We start from the raw sequence: 17296 nt of genomic DNA, 5'->3' as shown, positions 1-17296 counted from the left end.
GAAATAATTGCATGGTGAAGAGTGTTGGGTGTGGGAGGCATTACACAAAGTTTTTCACAAAAAAATCACTTTTTTTACTGTTAAAACCGGTGAAATGCTGGACCTGGCTGTTATTACATCTGCAATAGTAATTAAACAGCTATAGTCTACTTTGGAGTTTTAGCTTTGACTTTGTTATACCCGAGACAGAATGATTGTTCTGATTTTATGGAATATTTTGTTTAATTAAATAAATACACGTAAAACAGTTATGTAGGAGATGTTTTTTGGGATTTGGAGTAATTATGTCTATCTTAGCCCTAAAACTCAAGGCAACAGAAAACTGTGGGAAAATGTTTACCTTTGCTAAGAGTTGCTTGGGTGTGGTGTGAAGACAGTAGGGACACTGTTGTCTGTCTGGCAGACTTAAAAAGGCTGATTAAACATTCCAAGGTACTTGAATAACCTTGGAGTCCCGATGCACTAAATTTCACCATGAAGCCTACATTTTAACCACTCTGCTGTATTTAGTCCCGATCTCATTTACCGGCTTTGGCACCGAAATGTTAAGGCTTACGCAGATTCACCTGTTCAAGAATAAAACAGTATTTTTACCGAGGGGGTTCATTACAGAGTACACTGTAAGTCATGCGCTTGCATAGCTAGGGTAATATCAGGTGCATGCTGGTCTTTCCTTCCAGAGCACCTGCCTTAGAAGGCATGTCTGCTTCCCCCTCCAGCCAGGAGAAAACCAATTCACCTGTCAAGGATCTCAATGTCTGCTGTAATTACGAGAGTCCCGCATTATCACTCATCTGTAATTAAACGACATGGCTCTCCCCATCATGAATCAGCGGCTGGCTGGATGGAAGCCAGGGAAGCTGTGGGACCTGGAAGCATAAAAACCAAGAGTCTCTGCCTCTTCCTGAGTTTCGCTTGGAATGACTTCACATTGGCAGCATACGTGTGTGTTTGTCTGCGCCATGCGTCATAGCAGAAGAATATAAAGCAACAGGACAATTTCCTACAATGTGAGCACATCAGCTATGGTGCGTGGCTCGGGATTTGCTTCATTAAGAAATGGAATCTTCCTCTTCAGTGCAAATGAGAAGGAAGAACACTCACTTCTCTGTTCCCCTGGGAACAATAATTTTATTCATCTCAGTTGAAACCTCAGAGCCTATTTTCATCTCTTCCATCATTAAAAGAGAAGAAAAGGGCAAAATATTTGGATATTAAGACTTGAGAAAGGGCTGCAAACAGAATGATTTGAGTACAATATCACATCAAAAGGGAAAAATGTTGAGGACGGATGTGGGTGTGTTTTGGGGGGTGTGGATGTCTCATGCTAAAATAATAAACAAGTTTTTCGATGGTTTTGCTTAAGACTGTGGACCACAATTTGCTGCTCCACTTACTGATAGCAAAGAACAGTAAGCTGTGTTTGAATATGGCTCGACACAGTTATGTTCTCTTCAATAGCGGTCAGAAGAGGTTTAGGAGAGCAGGGTATCAGTGTGGATGTCAGGAGGGGTGGGCGAGGAGGGAGACGAACCTGAAGCTCCCTGCTTCACGACCTCAGGAGTGAGCCCTTTTGTCCCACTTTGGTGCTACTGATGGGCTGTGAAAGGGTCTGTAACCATGATGCCCACCTGTCCCATTTTCATGGCACGTTTTGAACTGCTGGAACGCAATCCCACGGGATACCTGGTACCCCGATGGAAACGGGTACTGTGACTCTGGCTCTCAAATCCTCTCTGTACCCCCTTCCTCATCCCCCTAACCCAACACTGCTCCCTGACCAGACACAAGAAGAAAGCAGAAACAAAAACAAACAAAGATGGATTTTATGGAATAGTGGAAAGCTAAAAAGTTATCTATATTCATTTGCGACATTTTTTTTACATGTGTGACTTCATGTTGTGTCACTTAATGACTTCCAGTGAAATAAACCATTAAAGCAGGCCGCTGACTCAGAGCCAAGTCTGCGAAGACCAGGCAAAAGGAAGTGTGTCTTGAACCCTTGACACCTTCCTCTGTTTGCTCCCTAGGCGTGGGACGGCACTGCGTTTCTCACACATAAAAAATGACATTTTGCTGTTTATCCATCCACACGTCCTCAGCAGATGTACATCCACACCCATCTTCAGAAAACACAGCTTCTCACTGATAAAACAGCTCCTCCCTGTTTGAATTTCGAGTTTTATCTCTTGCTGTAAAGGGGGTGTGGTGGCGCAGTGGGTTTGACCGGGTCCTGCTCTCTGGTAGGTCTGGGGTTTGAGTCCTGCTTGGGGTGCCTTGTGATGGACTGGCGTCCTGTCCTGGGTGTGTTCCCTCCCCCTCCGGCCTTACGCCCTGTGTTGCCGGGTAGGCTCCGGCATCCTATGACCCCGTATGGGACAAGCGGTTCAGAGAATGTGTGTGTGTGTGTGTGTCTCTGCCATGTATCCCATGTAATTTCCATCTCTTCAACACAGTTATTGCTAAAGGGAGACGACTTCTGGTAAAAATGACTGTTGCTCGGCGAACTTCGCACGGCTCATCTTGCGACATCTTTGAGCGGGTTAAACTTTTTCCATGATTTAATAGACTGCGATCGGAGCACACCTGCCACGCTTCAGGAAGAACCTCCCAGTTGCATTCCAAGCGCTGTGATAATATCGTGCCGATATGCATCCACATGCTCCTTTTCGATTTTATTGAGCACAGTAACCCCGACGCTTACTTCACCTTGTCCCTCGATTGCTACATACTACACACATCTACTGATACATCCATGAAATAAGTAAAACCACAAAAGCATTTTCCTCATTCCAGAGGCAGACAGGGGCATCCCCGCTTCTTTATGCTGCACAAGGATGTTTTTTAGTGTTTTATCACAAAAGTTGGCAGTTCATATTTGCACTATGTTCCTGCCATAGATTATTGATCTCTCGCATTTTGTCTGATTTCGAAGTTGTTGATGTCGGTGCTTCCTCATATCTGAAGGTGCCTGGTTGTGTCCTGATGCGCAGCGCAGGGTGCAGGCATTCGCTGCCTCAGTTTTTGAGTATCCTTTAACATTCTTGTTTTAAACGGTTTTCCACAAAAACATGCTTATGGCATTTGCTTTGTGACATACAAATAATACTTTTGATCCTTCATTTGTTTTGTTTTTTTTGCTTTGCCTGGTAAGAAAATTTCAGCCGCACACCACTTTACTGGTTCTTACACTGTACCATGGACGTACGAATGAAAACGTGGTGATCTGGGATTCCAAACTGGCACAGTGCACAGGACACAGTTTGTAGTGTTTTTCTCAGTATGCTATGAACTGAGTCAACTGAAAATTTAATTACTGTTGACACTGTGTCAGAAAGAGTGTTTAAACTGTGTGAGTGTACATATTGGCACGAAAAAGCAAACTGTGTTTTATCCTCATCGAAAGGTGGATACCGACCTACAGCAACCTTATGGGAATATTAATGCGGGTACAGCACAGCCTGCGAGGCCAATCTGAAATTCATGCTGAGGAATCAATATTAGCAGGCCTTAAAACAGAGCGGTGGAAAAACAGCGTGAAAGACGAGGTGCGTGCGGGAGGGAGGAGGGCTGCGGTGGGGTTCATGATGGGTTCGTGGGCGGGGGTGCTCGGGGTGACAGACCAGCAGGCACATTCGTGGAGGGTGTTGGGGTCAAGGTCTTGGCAGCAGAAGGTCAGATGACTGCGGAGCTGCGACAGATGGAGATTTACAGCTCGGCGGCAGCAGCGCCCTGGCAGGTTGGCTGCGGGGTTTTGTCTGCTGCTTACAACGTGCGGGGGTGGGAGGAGGGCATAATGATGAGGATGACAATAATGATGAAGATGATCCTTTGTCATTGTCACCCTGGCAGTTTTGACAAGGAGGCCTCGGGCATCACTCACACTTGTTTTGACTTTATTGTCAGACCAATCAGAGAATCGGTGAATCGGCTTCACAACAGTCGGGGTGTTGTGGATAAACTAATTAGTTAGTTAGCATTTAGTTTTGTCTCCCACCCATGGTGGCTTGTAGGCGCCCAGCGATATTTTCCCAAAGGCTTCTCTCGTGTGTCATCATGACTTCCGTGCTCCCATCCGGCGCTTTGCTGACTGAACCCAAGGCTTCTGGAAAAACAATTATGAAATAAGGCCTTCAAAGTAATATGCTTTTACCATAATCCCTGCCTTTCCTTCTCTCTTTTCTCCTGTCCATCCTCATTTCCCTCTTTCTCCAGATGGCCAGCTGCCGTCGTTATCTGTCTATTTCAAACGAGGCCCCCGGGGGAGTTGGGGAGGGGCACAACAGGCAGGAGGGATGCACGGCTTCGGGAGCGACTAGACGCCGGGGGTCAGGGGTGAGACCGTCATGCAGCAGGCTCATTGTGCACTTCCGAGTGAGGTCACCGCACAACACCCCCTCTTACCCCCCCATCAGCCCGGCAGCATGGCCAGTGCCCCCTCACCCAGGCGCACACACCCAGTCTGCGCTCTCGTTACCGGGACAGTCGACCGGCACAGAGATCAGGACTCGGGGGACCAGGCCTGGAGAATAATACAGGCCAAGGAATAATCATCCCCCTCCTCCCTTTAACCCTAATGCTCCCATTCACTAATATGGGCCTGATTACACACCCTGACACGCTGCAGAGCTCCGCACAAAAAGCGGGGTGTGATATTTCCATACAAAAAGCAGAACAAAGATTAAACAATAGTGACGATGAAATCTGCCCCTTAAAGATTTTTAAACCGAACCGAAACTCCACTGATTCATTTCCAGGAGCGCTTTATGGTTTGAGGCGAATTGTTCCGGCGCTCACTGGACCATATTACCACATTGATGCAATCTGAAAATATTTCTCCGTTAGTCTTGGTAACTCGTGCAGCACAGAGGATGAAGCAGAAGAGCTCTTTATGGCAGAGGGGTCAGCGGCCACCGCAACACCGCGGAAGCCACGGATGACGATAGGGAGCGATTGGTCCCGTCGGCTGTCAGCTTATCGCGTCTGAGAGACTGCGCACATCCAGCGAACCGGCAGCTCAACAGAGCGGCAGAGAGACAAAATGCTCCCGAGCACCAAATGGGTCTAACTGACTGCACGGTGACTGTAGGGGACTAGTGGCTCCTGTTAGATCCCAGGTATAAAAAACACCGTGAAGGAGCCACATGGCGACGTTGACCGCCATCCCCAAGGTGGGGCACAGCTGCAGGTCAGCATGATCCTGCGAAGGCCAGTGTATGAGAACATGCACTAAAGAAAGAGGCACCAAAAGATGATCCGACGAGAAAGAGAGGAAGTTCTGTTACGATCTATCTGGTTTCAGCAGGTTAATGTGCCCTGTGTGGGCGTTTCAGCGTGTAAATTTATACCCTACATGCGCTGCTTAGATTCAGAGGAACCGGTTTAGTAGGTTTTACCTTCGGTGAGGAACAAGGCCAAATATCACACCTAACCGCAGCACCTGGTTGCCGAGGTCCAGAACCTTCTTCAGAAACACAACTGGACACCCTGCTAATGGGAAGTCGAGTCATCTTCCGCTTTCTCTGTGCTTCTCCTTCGTGGGATCGCTTCCCCTGAACCGCAAAAGCAGGAAAGATGGAAGGGCCGGCGACTTCCAGAGGAAGCGTGTTCCGGGACACCCGTCACCCGAGCGGCGGGAAACGGGCGAAGCAGCTCGGTAACCCCACCGAGACACATCCTTCTCACCACAATAGGGTTAAGAGTCACACAGAAGTCATCGACACGCCGTCGCTCTTCCACGGACGTCAGCTGAAACATACAAGTTCGGTCACATAAGATGTTTTGCACATTTCATTTTTTAGCTTTTAGACATTTTAAGTTTCGAGAACGCAGAATTAAAAGTGGCGTATCGGATTTCATTGATGCACGATCCGTTTATGTAACATCCCCTGGCAGAGTAATTGCTGTCGCGATAGTAACTCAGACTAAACTGACACTCCGGAATTTATAGTGATCATTTTACGGAGCAAACGAGACGCAATTTGCGGCGCGATGAACAGAACCTCTGATGAACACCATATTCATTTGGGCAGATTGCTGCGACTGCCAGCGAGAGACCAGATAGAGCCTGGATTTGCAGTGACAAAGAGGGCAGGACTGTGGAAATAAGGGCACGACCGCAAAGAGCACAAAGACGCCAAACGGACTCCTCCGCTGCTCCGCTTTTGTCTGAAGTGCAGCAGCACCAATTAATGAAAACCCATTTCATTTTCATCACTCCTCTGACCCGAGGCCCCGGAAACAAAAGGGTGACAGAATTATGCCCTGGTGAAGCTGTGTCCTCCGGATTGATTTGGATGGAGTTCATTTTTGGGGACCACCTCCACGGCGCCCCCCTCTCCTGCCGTCCTGGCTTCAGCGATACATCAGGCGAGGCGGGGGGGTACTCTGACATTAAGAGAAAGGCCCCAGATTCAAAGGCTGTATGGGGTGTGTGTGTGTGTGTGTGTGTGTGTGCGTGTGTGTCGCTGTCCTGGCGACGGTCCCCAGGCAGCAAAAACCCCTCTGAATGTAGATGGAACCTCGAGTCCAGGGCTCGCTTTGCAGTTCCGGGCTGCAGCCTGCCAGCACCAGGAGCCAAATACAATAGAGAGTTAGTGCAAACGCTCCTTCGGGGATGAGTACATGAAAAACAGGCCGTGCAAGAGCCTGTCTTGCAAGCCTGGGCACGTTGGGCCATGCAGGCAAAGCGCAGTCCCCTCCAAGCCTCCTCTCTCTGACTGCTTGACGCCTACTTCATACCTGGAGCCAGAGCTGGCAGCCAGGAGCTGCTTCTACAGCACTGCAGTGTAAGCCTGCTTCCAGCAGGTGGCGTAGCGGTTAGAGCTGTTGTCTCGCAACCAAATGACCTGGCACCGAATCCCACCTACTGCTCCAGTACCCTTGGATCGATGTACTTACCCTGAACTGATACAGTAAAAATGACCCAGCTCCATTCAAAAAATAAATCACTGCAAGTAGTTTACAAACAGAACAGTGAAAGTTACAAAGTAGAAAAGCATCAGTTGGCAGAATAAATAAATAAGTTTCCTGTCTTGGAGTTGGAGGAACTAAAGGTCAGGGGGTGATGAGGTACTTTGTCACCTGGGCTCAGGTGGCAGTAAAAGGACAGGAAAGGAGGTAGAATTACACATTTGCGTAGAGCGAACGAGCACCAGCCTTGTGCAGCGCTTCCGTGGCCTCGTCTCCGCGTGGCTCAGAGTTCCTGGTGCCGTGCTGCAGATCCATATCCCTCCGAGTGCAATAAACTTTACGTGTTGATAAATGTGCACTTAGAGCCTTGCGTTAGACTGGGTGGCGCAGCTCATATTAATGTTTCATAAGGCTTGATGTTGTGTGCTCTCCACTGGGACCAAGTCCGTGGTGCCTGCAAGACTGCCGAACAGCTTTTATGAATTTCTGTTGTGCCCGATTGAGTGTGCACGTTGTGTGTGTGTGTGTGTGTGTGTGTGTTGGGGGGGTATGCGTGATTAATCTGCCGTTGCTTTAGTTAACACAGGCTGTCAGCTGGCTTTGAGAGCAGCCAGATTGACTTCAAGATGCCTGTCAAGGTCTAATTACTCCCACAGTCTGCATTCCTGTTTCTTTTTTTATTTTTATGAAAGACGCAAGAAAAAAAAAAACAGAAGAAAAAAATGACAAATGCTATCCGTGCTAAAACATTTCCAATTCTAATGTGCCGTTGAGTGGGAGGAAGAACAGCATGGGGGTCCATGGGGACAATGGTGTCTGTGATGGGGGTTACATCGCTGACGTTTATGCTTCATTTTCCATGAATGAATGGGGGGCACGTGCCGCCCGGCAGGGTAGGAGGAGCCCGGCGGTGGGGCGGCGGGGGGAGGTCCGTGCCCTTCAGGATCCGCGTCTGCCCCGCGCTTTGTCTCCACAGCTGTCATCGTCACATCAAACACCCACCAAAATCCCAACCTCGGCCCCCCGATCCCATCTGGACTGCCCCTGCCCTTCCCAAACACGCCCCGTTCGCGACCAGGTGTACACGCGGGGGCACGCTCGTCCGAAACGCACGAGCGTCGGGCTTCGTCCCACCCTGGAAGTCCATCACGGTGCAGGTCACCACGCCGCCTCCCCGCACCGCACAGTCCATCTCCGCCGGCCTACGAACCGCAGCGTGAACCCAAACCTGGAGGAACCCCACGGTTTATTATCGCTGGCTTCTCAGCCCAAAACGTACTGCCACACTGCTGTGAAAACTTGAACCGAATGCACCGAGGCACAAAACTGTAGCTTTATGGGGCAACGTGAACCCTAACAGCTTATGTGGCCACAAAATAAACTCATGACACCTTGCAGGGCTTTTCACAGAGGCCTGGTGACAAGGACCAGAGTCCCATCGTTATAGCCCTTTACGGGACACGCTCGGTAGGGACAGGGCAGTCCGCATATCAGTGCGAGTTCGCACAGAAATCGGCGAGGGAAATATGCGCGTGAGCCGATTCACAATGAATGTTTTGTCATCTTGAAAGCGAAAGCCACAAATAATTATGGATATTTCTTTCTATTTTGTGGGCACGCATGCCCGAGATCCTGTGTGGACTTGTGTGTGTGTGTGGGTGTACACTGTAAACGCTGTAGGAGCACGAAAGTGATACACCGACTGGGTTTATCACTTTCCCTCTGCTAATCTTGGCCTTGAAAGGCAGCACCGAATAACAGCAGGGACACACCTGGAGACATGGCGACACGCAACGAGATGAAGTTCTCCACTTCACCGGACTCGCTCCGCTCTTTCAATCATAGCATTTCAGTTTCTTGAGCGCATTACCTGAGGGGCGCGGTGGTGCGGCGGGTTTGGCCAGGTCCCGCTCTCTGGTGGGTCTGGGGTTCGAGTCCTGCTGGGGGTGCCTTGCAGTGGACTGGTGTCCCATCCTGGGTGTGTCCCCTCCCCCCCTCCAGCTTTGCGCCCTGTGTTGCTGGGTTAGGCTCCAGTTCCCCATGGCCCCGCTCCAGGACAAGTGGTTTCAGGCAGTGTGTGTGTGTAAGAACATTGCTTTCAAATGTCAAGTTGGGTGCAATTAAACCTAGTTTCAATATTGCACAGTAACTAGTGCTGCCATCTAGTGGTCATTGAACTCCTTCGCAACTGGGTTGGACGGACAGCGGTCATCCATCGCCACTCGGGTTTCATATACTGCCCCCTAGTGGCTGCGTCGCGCACGTTTCTTTATTGAAAGTTCAATAGATCAGTACACGTTCAATAGGTTAATACACTGAATATAATACATATTTATTTCAATATTTGTCTGGACATTAGCCAGCACAGTGGTTAAGAGCAGATTTATAGGCTGAAGCTCACATTCTCTGCAGGATCCCTGCTGTAATATTAATCATAAGAAAAGAGAAATAACCTGAAATGTTCTGGTAAAACAGGGGGTGCTGTGGTGCAGTGGGTTGGACTGGGTCCTGCTCTCCAGTGGGTCTGGGGTTCAAGTCCCGCTTGGGGTGCCTTGTGATGGACTGGTGTCCCATCCTGGGTGTGTCCCCTCCCCCTCCAGCCTTATGCCCTGTGTTGCCAGGTTAGGCTCTGGCTCCCAGCAACCCTGTATGGGACACGTGGCACTGTGTGTGTGTGTGTGTGTGTGTTTTCTGGTAAAATTACAGAAAATTGCATGTAGACAAATAAGTAAAATCAGTACTGTCTGTGGCTCACTGAAAGAGTGATATAAAATTATAATAACACTTTTCCATAAATTAATTACTGTTGTGATAACACTGTTCAAAAACCGAATCACAGTATACGTTTTATACTCGTAAGTCAAGTTAGATGAATGGATGTGCTAAACGAATACACTAAAATGTAAATAATACTGAACATTATTTTCCGCCGAGTTTTAGCGAGGACTGATTTTTACCTTACATTTTACATAAAAGCTCTTCTTTTTCCATTTCGGTTCTCTTCGTAAGGCAAACGAGGAGAAACACATTTTTCCATCATTATGAAATGGTACATGGTAAAGTACTCAGATTACACTTGGTACACATGCAGCACAGAAGGCAGAATGAGAAGCAAAGGTAAAACACAAAAATAAAGAGAATTTAATGTAAACATAATCTGCACACAAGAGTGTGAACAGTTCCTGTACATGCTGGGGAGACAGTTTCGCCGCGTCTTTAACACGTGGTAACGTAACATGGTACACGGTACTCTGGTAACATGCTGGACTTTGATGAATTAGACAGCAGGCAGCCCGTTGCTTAGAAGCGTGGCCTTAAAAATGAATGGCTCCTGCTCCAAATCCCACTCCTGCTGGAGTACCCTTGATCAAGGTACTTACCCTGAAACGATACGGTGAGATACCCTGCTTCGTACAGGGGTAAATAAAGTTAAGCAGAGTAGTGCACGGACGTAAAGCTGCTGCGTTGCGCCGGCCCAAGTTTGGGGTCAGCAGGCAGCGCGGTGGTGCTGCTGCCTTGTGTTTGAAGGACTGAGGTTCCAGTACCACTCCTGTAGGTACTTACCCTGAATTGACAGAGTAAATTTCTCCCAGCTGTGAAAGCGGGTCCATCGTTTTAATTATCTTAACGCACTAAATTGCTTTGGAGAAAAGCGTCAGCGAGAGAAAAGTAGAGAAGTCCAGTAAAGTACAAACATTAGATTTCTGCTCAATAGCACCGATGTTTGGAAATCCTCCCTCCCCTGCAGCACAGCACTAACTTACCGTGTTTAGATGAGGAGCGTCGTGTGTCACCCCTCCTTGTTTCTGCCTGAAAGGGTGGTTAGGGAGCGATTGGGCCTGCAGCACTCCGGGGCTCGATGTAAAAACCGCCCCAGAAGAGCACGCCGCGCCCCTCCCCCCTCTCTCGACCGTTGCCCACCCCGCGGGACACCCCAGCGTCGGCCCGTGCGCCAGACAGCCGGGTCTCCGGGACCCGAGCCGCTGCCGCTAAACCCAGTTGAGGCCTGGCGGCGATCCAGGGCTCGCTGGCCTCCATACAGAGCTCCTTAGTTCCCCCCTCCTCCCCCTTCTCCCCCCATCCCCTGTTCTTCTTCCCCTGCCCCCCCCTCAACAACGGCGTCCCCTGGCCACAAAAGGCACGAACGCCGAGTGAAGGAAGAGCAGGACATGGGCCGGAAGTTCCAGAGCCTCCCTCCCTGCGTCTACCACCGGTCACGTGGCCTCGGCCCGTTTGCTCGCACTTTTGCAGCTCTGTCTAATCGCCCCCCCCACACCGCCACGTCCCACACTCACACACAGTCTCACACACGCACCGTGTGTTGTTTTCTTGGCCGGTGCGCGACAGTCCGCCTGGTATTAGCAGCCCAAGCCAGGCGCGGGAGCAGAAGCTCGGAGCAGCAGGATCCAAAGGACGAGGGACATACTTGTTGAGAGCGCGGCGTCCACTTGGCAGGACGGCGGTGAGTAGCGTCCACCTTGGGTATTCTGGGAAGTGGTGCTCGGGGGGCTGGGGTGGACAGGCCAAGGGGTCTCACTCTGCTCATTCAGGAGAGGTCTTACTGCAACTTTTGTGATGTGAGTTATGGAAACGGGAACAAAATGTGTGTGCGTGTGAGCTGAACTGAAAACCATAAGCAGTTACCATAGTTTTTCTGGAATAACTGAGTGTATCTTTACGGCACTTTGGAATGCTCTGCGCCACCAAGGCATCTCTCAGACGCGCGTATTCAGAGAGTGAGTCGAAACAGAGCGCCGTCGAGTCCTCCAGCGAGCGCCGCGCGCCGAAACGCGGACGCCTGTCGGAGGAAACGTCGCGTCTCCGGAGGCCGCCGGGACTTTGCCGCGTCGCTGTGCCGCGCCGCTCCCGTCAGCCTGCCGGCTCCTCCGCTTTTTCTCGCAAGTGCTGTAGGAGCCCACAAAAGAAGGACTTTGCTGTAGGGTTTGAGCAAAGTGAAGAGCGGAACCTTTGCACCCCAAGACGGGCTCTGAGTCCATCGGCATGAGCCCCTGCACAGTGTGTGTGTGTGTGTGTGTGTGCGCCTGTTATACAGTGTTTAGACGATATGTAATAGAGTGAATATAGTGGCTATAAAGAGGTGGATGTACAGTACGTGCAAAAGTCTCAGGCACTTAGATGTTTCACAAAAATATTTGTTTTAGACGGTCATTTGTTTTCTGCATTAGTGTCAATGGGAAAGAGCATATTTTAGATTTTCAAGCATTCCTTTTGCAAAAAGTTACAGTATTACAGTAAGGGTTTTGTATATCATTAAAGAAAGAAAGTACACACACAGAGTCTGAAACCACTTATCCAAAGCAGGGTCGCGATGAACGAGAGCCTAACCCGGCAGCACAGGGAACAGGGTTGGAGGGGGAGGGGACACACCCAGGACGGGACGCCAGTCCATCGCAAGGCACCCCAAGCGGGACTCGAACCCCATACCTGCTAGAGAGCAGGACCTGGTAAAACCTGCTGCACCACCGCACCCTCCCATCGAACAAAGATTTACATACAATATAGAGTACAAAAAAAGGAAACTGTACAGGACGTGTCATTTACACTAGCACTGGAGACAATAAGACACTAGACACTGGGGAGAGCAGTGCGAGCTACAGGAGCAGCAATAAATAAAATAGGGGGGACAGTGTGTGCTGTGAAGATTTAACAATCTGAGCAGATTTTTTAGGGGGTAAAAAGATCTATTTAGTTCCCCTCCATCTGGAGTAAATATCCCCCATAAGCTAAACACCTATCCATCCATCCATCGCCAACAACCACTTGTCCCAAGCAGGGATGCGGCAAGCCAGAGCCTGGCCCAGCAACGCAGGGCACAGGGGACGTCCACCGGACGGGATGCCCGTCCATCGCAAGGCACCTCAAGCGGGACTCGAACCCCAGACCCACCACACAGCAGGCATCAGCCGAAACCCCCACACCGCCACATTCCCTCTAAGCTAAACACGTCGCTGACATTTCCGAGGTAGGAATGCCATGTGGGGAAAGGGGTCTGGGTGAGGCGCTGAAATTAAACCCCATCATGGATGAGAAAACCATAAATGTTCTCCAGAAGTGAGAGAAGTTGGAGAGCAGTGGGGGACAATGTGTAATACAGCACGAAACACTGGAAAACAGCATGAATACGAATGACCCCTCAGGCTGTTGGGTTTTACCTCAGTCAAGACATACCCTGCATTTTTCAGACATTATTGTAGAAAATATACAAAAGTGTAGAACGGTGATTTGGATGCGGGATAATAAACTGTCGAGATGTTCGCCAGGTCTCGTCCGGCTCGCACAGGGGAGCAGCTGCTGGATTCTAAATACCAGAAAGCCTTTTACGCGGCTTATTTTCCCATGGTCTTCTCTGCCTCTGCTTATTGGTCATTATACTTGTTTCCGAGTTCCGGCACCACAGCTGCGCTGCCTCTGAAGCGCTTCCCAGGTTCTTCTGGATAATGTCCCAGAAGATAATCACGAGTGAGATCGTACTGTGTTCTTCCCTCGCTTCGGCCCTTGTGTCTTTCAGATGCTGCGTACGATGGCCCGGCGCCTGGGAAGCCTCTCGTCAAGGCGCATCATGGGGCCGGTGACCTGCAGCAGAGCCGCGCTGTCCTCCCACGGACAAGGTCAACACCCATGTCTCTCTTACGGTCAAACGCTGAGCTGTACTCGAATAACTCGATGCTTTGTGTCAACGGCAGGAACCTGGTGTGTGCTTTCCCTCTTCCGACAAACTGCATGATTGCATTAATAAATAGAAAAAGAGAAAAAAAAATTAAAATTTTGTGCACATCTGCCTCCACTTGCACTGCGCACACTCAGCCTGCAGATGGCGCTCTTGAACAATACAGTGGAGTGGAGGGAGAATCCTGAAAAAAGTGTCTGCTGAACAATACTAATTATGAAGACTGTTTCATACCTGGTCTTCTGTACCATATATTGTAAGCTCCTATAAATAAACATGCTAGTGAAGCTGTCTTAAGGCAGAGTCCTGGACCTTGTAACCCATTTGTTAACCCACGGTGACCCTTGAGGCCTCACTAATACCTACATTTATTTATTTAGCTGATGCTTTTCTCCAAAGCAACTTAGAGCGTTAAGCTACGTGTTACAGCTATTTACCTATTTATACAGCTGGGTAATTTTACTGTAGCAATTTAGGCTAGGTACCTTGCTCAAGGGCACTACAGCTGGAGGGGGATTCAAGCCTGCAACCTTTGGGTTGAAAAGCAGCTGCCCCTAGTACTTATCATTAAACCCATTCATTGAACAGATGCCTTTTCTCCAAAGCAACTTATCATGTGGAGCTGCTGCAATGATCCACCTGTTTACGCAGCCGAGGATTTTTTTGTATTTATCTACTTATTTATTTATTTTTCGGCCACATCAGCTCTTCTTCACTCCAGGGTAAAAACACGGCGGGGGGGATTTGAGCGCAGCTCTAGCCATTACACCACCCGCCGTCCCTATTTCCGTGGTTGGTCGGTAGAGCGGTCGGGCTCACGGTGGCTACCCGAATCTCTCCGTATACGTTCGATGCGTGAAACCGTAAAGGAAAGCGTCAGGCCGGTCGATATGATTCTCTACATGCAGTCTAATACGAGCCCGCCTTTCCTCGTACCATTTTGCCCCGTGTTGCAGAAGCGTCACCGCCGGCGGACATGTCGCTGCCCATGTACTGCGACCGTGTAGACACTCCGCTTCCTGACAGACCGTACCGGGAGACGCTCGGCGAGCACGAGAAGAGCCTCAAGCGGAAGGAAAAGGGCCCCTGGACCGAGCTCTCCAAGGAGGAGAAAATTGCCCGTAAGACCATCTTCGGCATCCGGATCTTCCGCGGTCCCTCTGTTTGGGGTCTCCTCTCCGCCTGCAGAATGGATCGTGGACATGTGTTCCGTCCCTCTGTTTACAGTCCCCTTCTGTGCGATGTACTTGCTCACTTTCTCTCCCCATTCTACCCTGTTCTCTCTCTCTCTCTCTCTCTCTCTCTCACACACAGTCTACAGGCTGATGTTCAGGAAGACCTATGCGGAGATGAACACGTCTTCTAACGAATGGAAGACGGTGCTGGGCGGAATCTTCTTCTTTGTCGGCTTCACTGGCCTGGTGGTCTTCTGGCAGAGGCGCTTCGGTGAGTCCGAGCGGCTCCGGGTCCGGGTCGGCGCAACCCCTCTGCCGGCGACGCCCTTAATCAATCAGCCAATCGATCAAACACGTACAGCTCTCCAGCTGTGATTTTAAACATCAGCATCCTGACAAAAACGCAAATGAAAGCGTACGTACTTTTGCGTTTTCGGACGTTATGTCATTTTATACTGATGGACTTGCCTGTTTCTTCTGATATTGGACTTGAACATTTAAACGGCAAAGCAACCCGAGAGCCTCGGCAACACCGCTGCCTCAGTACTAAGACGGACACACGAACGTCTTTCACCTTTTCACCATTAATATTGTGGCAGAGCGCCACAGTCCTTTACATACTGTCACTTTTACGATGCTACGTCACCATCCATGTGCGCGCACACACACACACACACACACACACACACACACACACACACACGTTACTCCGCCATCCTGCCAGCAGCCCAGCGTAACGGCGGGTGTCTTTGTGCGTTAGTGTTCCCTCCGAGGCCTCGAACCTTCGAGGACGAGTGGCAAGCCAAGCAGGTGAAGCGGATGCTGGACATGCGGATCAACCCGATCGAAGGCGTCTCCTCCAAGTGGGACTACGAGAAGAACCGGTGGAAGTAGAGTGGGTGGGGGGGGGTGCCATCCAGCATCCTTAGTGTAAGTCAAGATCAGCTCTCCTGCACAGTAATCCAGAGTATTTGTTCAAAGATCTCTAATCGGCTCCATCACTCGCTTCCCGTACTTGGCATTAAATATCATACGTAACTCGTATAGCGAGCACATATTCGTATTCACGCGCGCACACGTATTCGTTTAGCAGACAATGAATGACAAATACAACGAGATGCGCCACATCACGTACGTCTACAGGTACTCCGCGCTGAACTTTACTTCGTTGTCCTTCTACGCCGATCGGAGGTGTATATGAGTCCTCCTAGAGCAGGGGATATCCTTCGCTGCAGTTTCCACCTCAAAAACGGAGTCACCGCCTTGAACGAAGTGCAGAAGCAGCAAAAATCACAGGGGATTTGAGAGATTAAAGGAGGCCCAAGCGCCGGCTTTATGTCGCTGCTTCTGAAACGAACCGTGGGAAATGTTCTGGGTCGACGACCGGGATTTATCGGCGTCTTTTACCAATTTAGCGAGAGCTCTTTTTCAAAGTCCTTCCGTGTGTTTCCACGAACAGCCGTTTAATCGCGTCGCATCCTGTTTGCATAGCTCGCTTCCTAATCGTGTCCGGAGGCAGAGAAACCTTCCTACGAGTTGGTGGGGGCATTTGGAGACGTGAAATATAAGGGTCGCTTGTCAACAACGGGAGGAACAGGTGACACTTCTGAGAAGGACGGGACTTCCCCCCCCATCCACCATCCACCCATCCACCCGAAACCCCGCAAAAGACCCGTGGGCTGCGGGACTTGAAAAATTTCTAGTAAGTGAATTTAATAAGAAACGCGTACAGACTGACGTGAATTCCGAACTTCTAAAATAAAGCTCCGCGTCAGAATTACAGGTTATAATTCACCTGGTTTCACGCACCGAGCGAGAGGACGGATGAGGTTACGGTGGTTGTCGGTGATACTTAGGTATTACTAGGTCAGATGGCGATGTGGTATTTTGAACTACAGTAAAGAGGACCTTTACACTTAATGCCTTAGCATGTAATATTAATTCAAATTTTTATTTGCTTTCATAGAAGGGAGGCTGTAAAAGCTCAAGTGTGAATATTTAAAGATCCTCCATTAACAGAGAGCCCCTGGCCCCCTGCAGAAAAACATTTTACATTTTGCCTTAAATGATATGTCAAATTAAAATAACTCAATTTTGGCTGTGTGTGTGTTTTTTCTTTTTTTTTAAAGTGTTTTCTTGTTCTAGAATTCAGAAACGACAAAAGGCAAATCATTATGTCATCGTTCACACTTTCTTGCCTTTTCCCCTCCACGTCCACGGTTTGCACATGATCCTCCGAAAAAGCGCAAGACGGATCAAAGCTCAAAGGCCAGAAGCAGAATGATTTCTTCACTTTGCGCAAACATGTGGAGATTCGCGGCCAAAGCAGCACTGGGGAAAAAAACAATTACACGCAAAGTACGTGACAGCGGTGCACGATAAGCCTGTATAATAAAGTTCCCATGAAGCACGAGAGCGGTCGGCTCACGTTCCAGAAGGGGCCCTGCTGTTGGACCCTCGATCGACGTGAAAAGCGGAACCGATCCGGTGACGATATCCAGCTGTTCATTTTGCTAGTAAA

The 17296-nt window shown here is 49.5% G+C and overlaps 1 protein-coding gene across 1 annotated transcript; it reads left to right on the top strand.

The window, feature by feature from the left end:
- Positions 1-11129: 11129 nt before the first annotated feature.
- cox4i2 (cytochrome c oxidase subunit 4I2) lies at positions 11130-17296 on the top strand. Its single transcript, XM_018737603.2, has 5 exons — positions 11130-11374; positions 13442-13541; positions 14557-14721; positions 14915-15046; positions 15536-17296. The coding sequence occupies exons 2-5, from the start codon at positions 13442-13444 to the stop codon at positions 15667-15669; spliced, it is 531 nt and encodes a 176-aa protein (XP_018593119.1). The 5' UTR covers positions 11130-11374; the 3' UTR covers positions 15670-17296.

The sequence above is a fragment of the Scleropages formosus genome, chromosome 2 (genome assembly GCF_900964775.1).
Source record: "Scleropages formosus chromosome 2, fSclFor1.1, whole genome shotgun sequence".
Classification (NCBI taxonomy): Eukaryota; Metazoa; Chordata; class Actinopteri; order Osteoglossiformes; family Osteoglossidae; genus Scleropages; species Scleropages formosus.
Note: the sequence above shows the minus strand (reverse complement) of the source record. Positions and strands in the feature narration are given on the sequence as shown.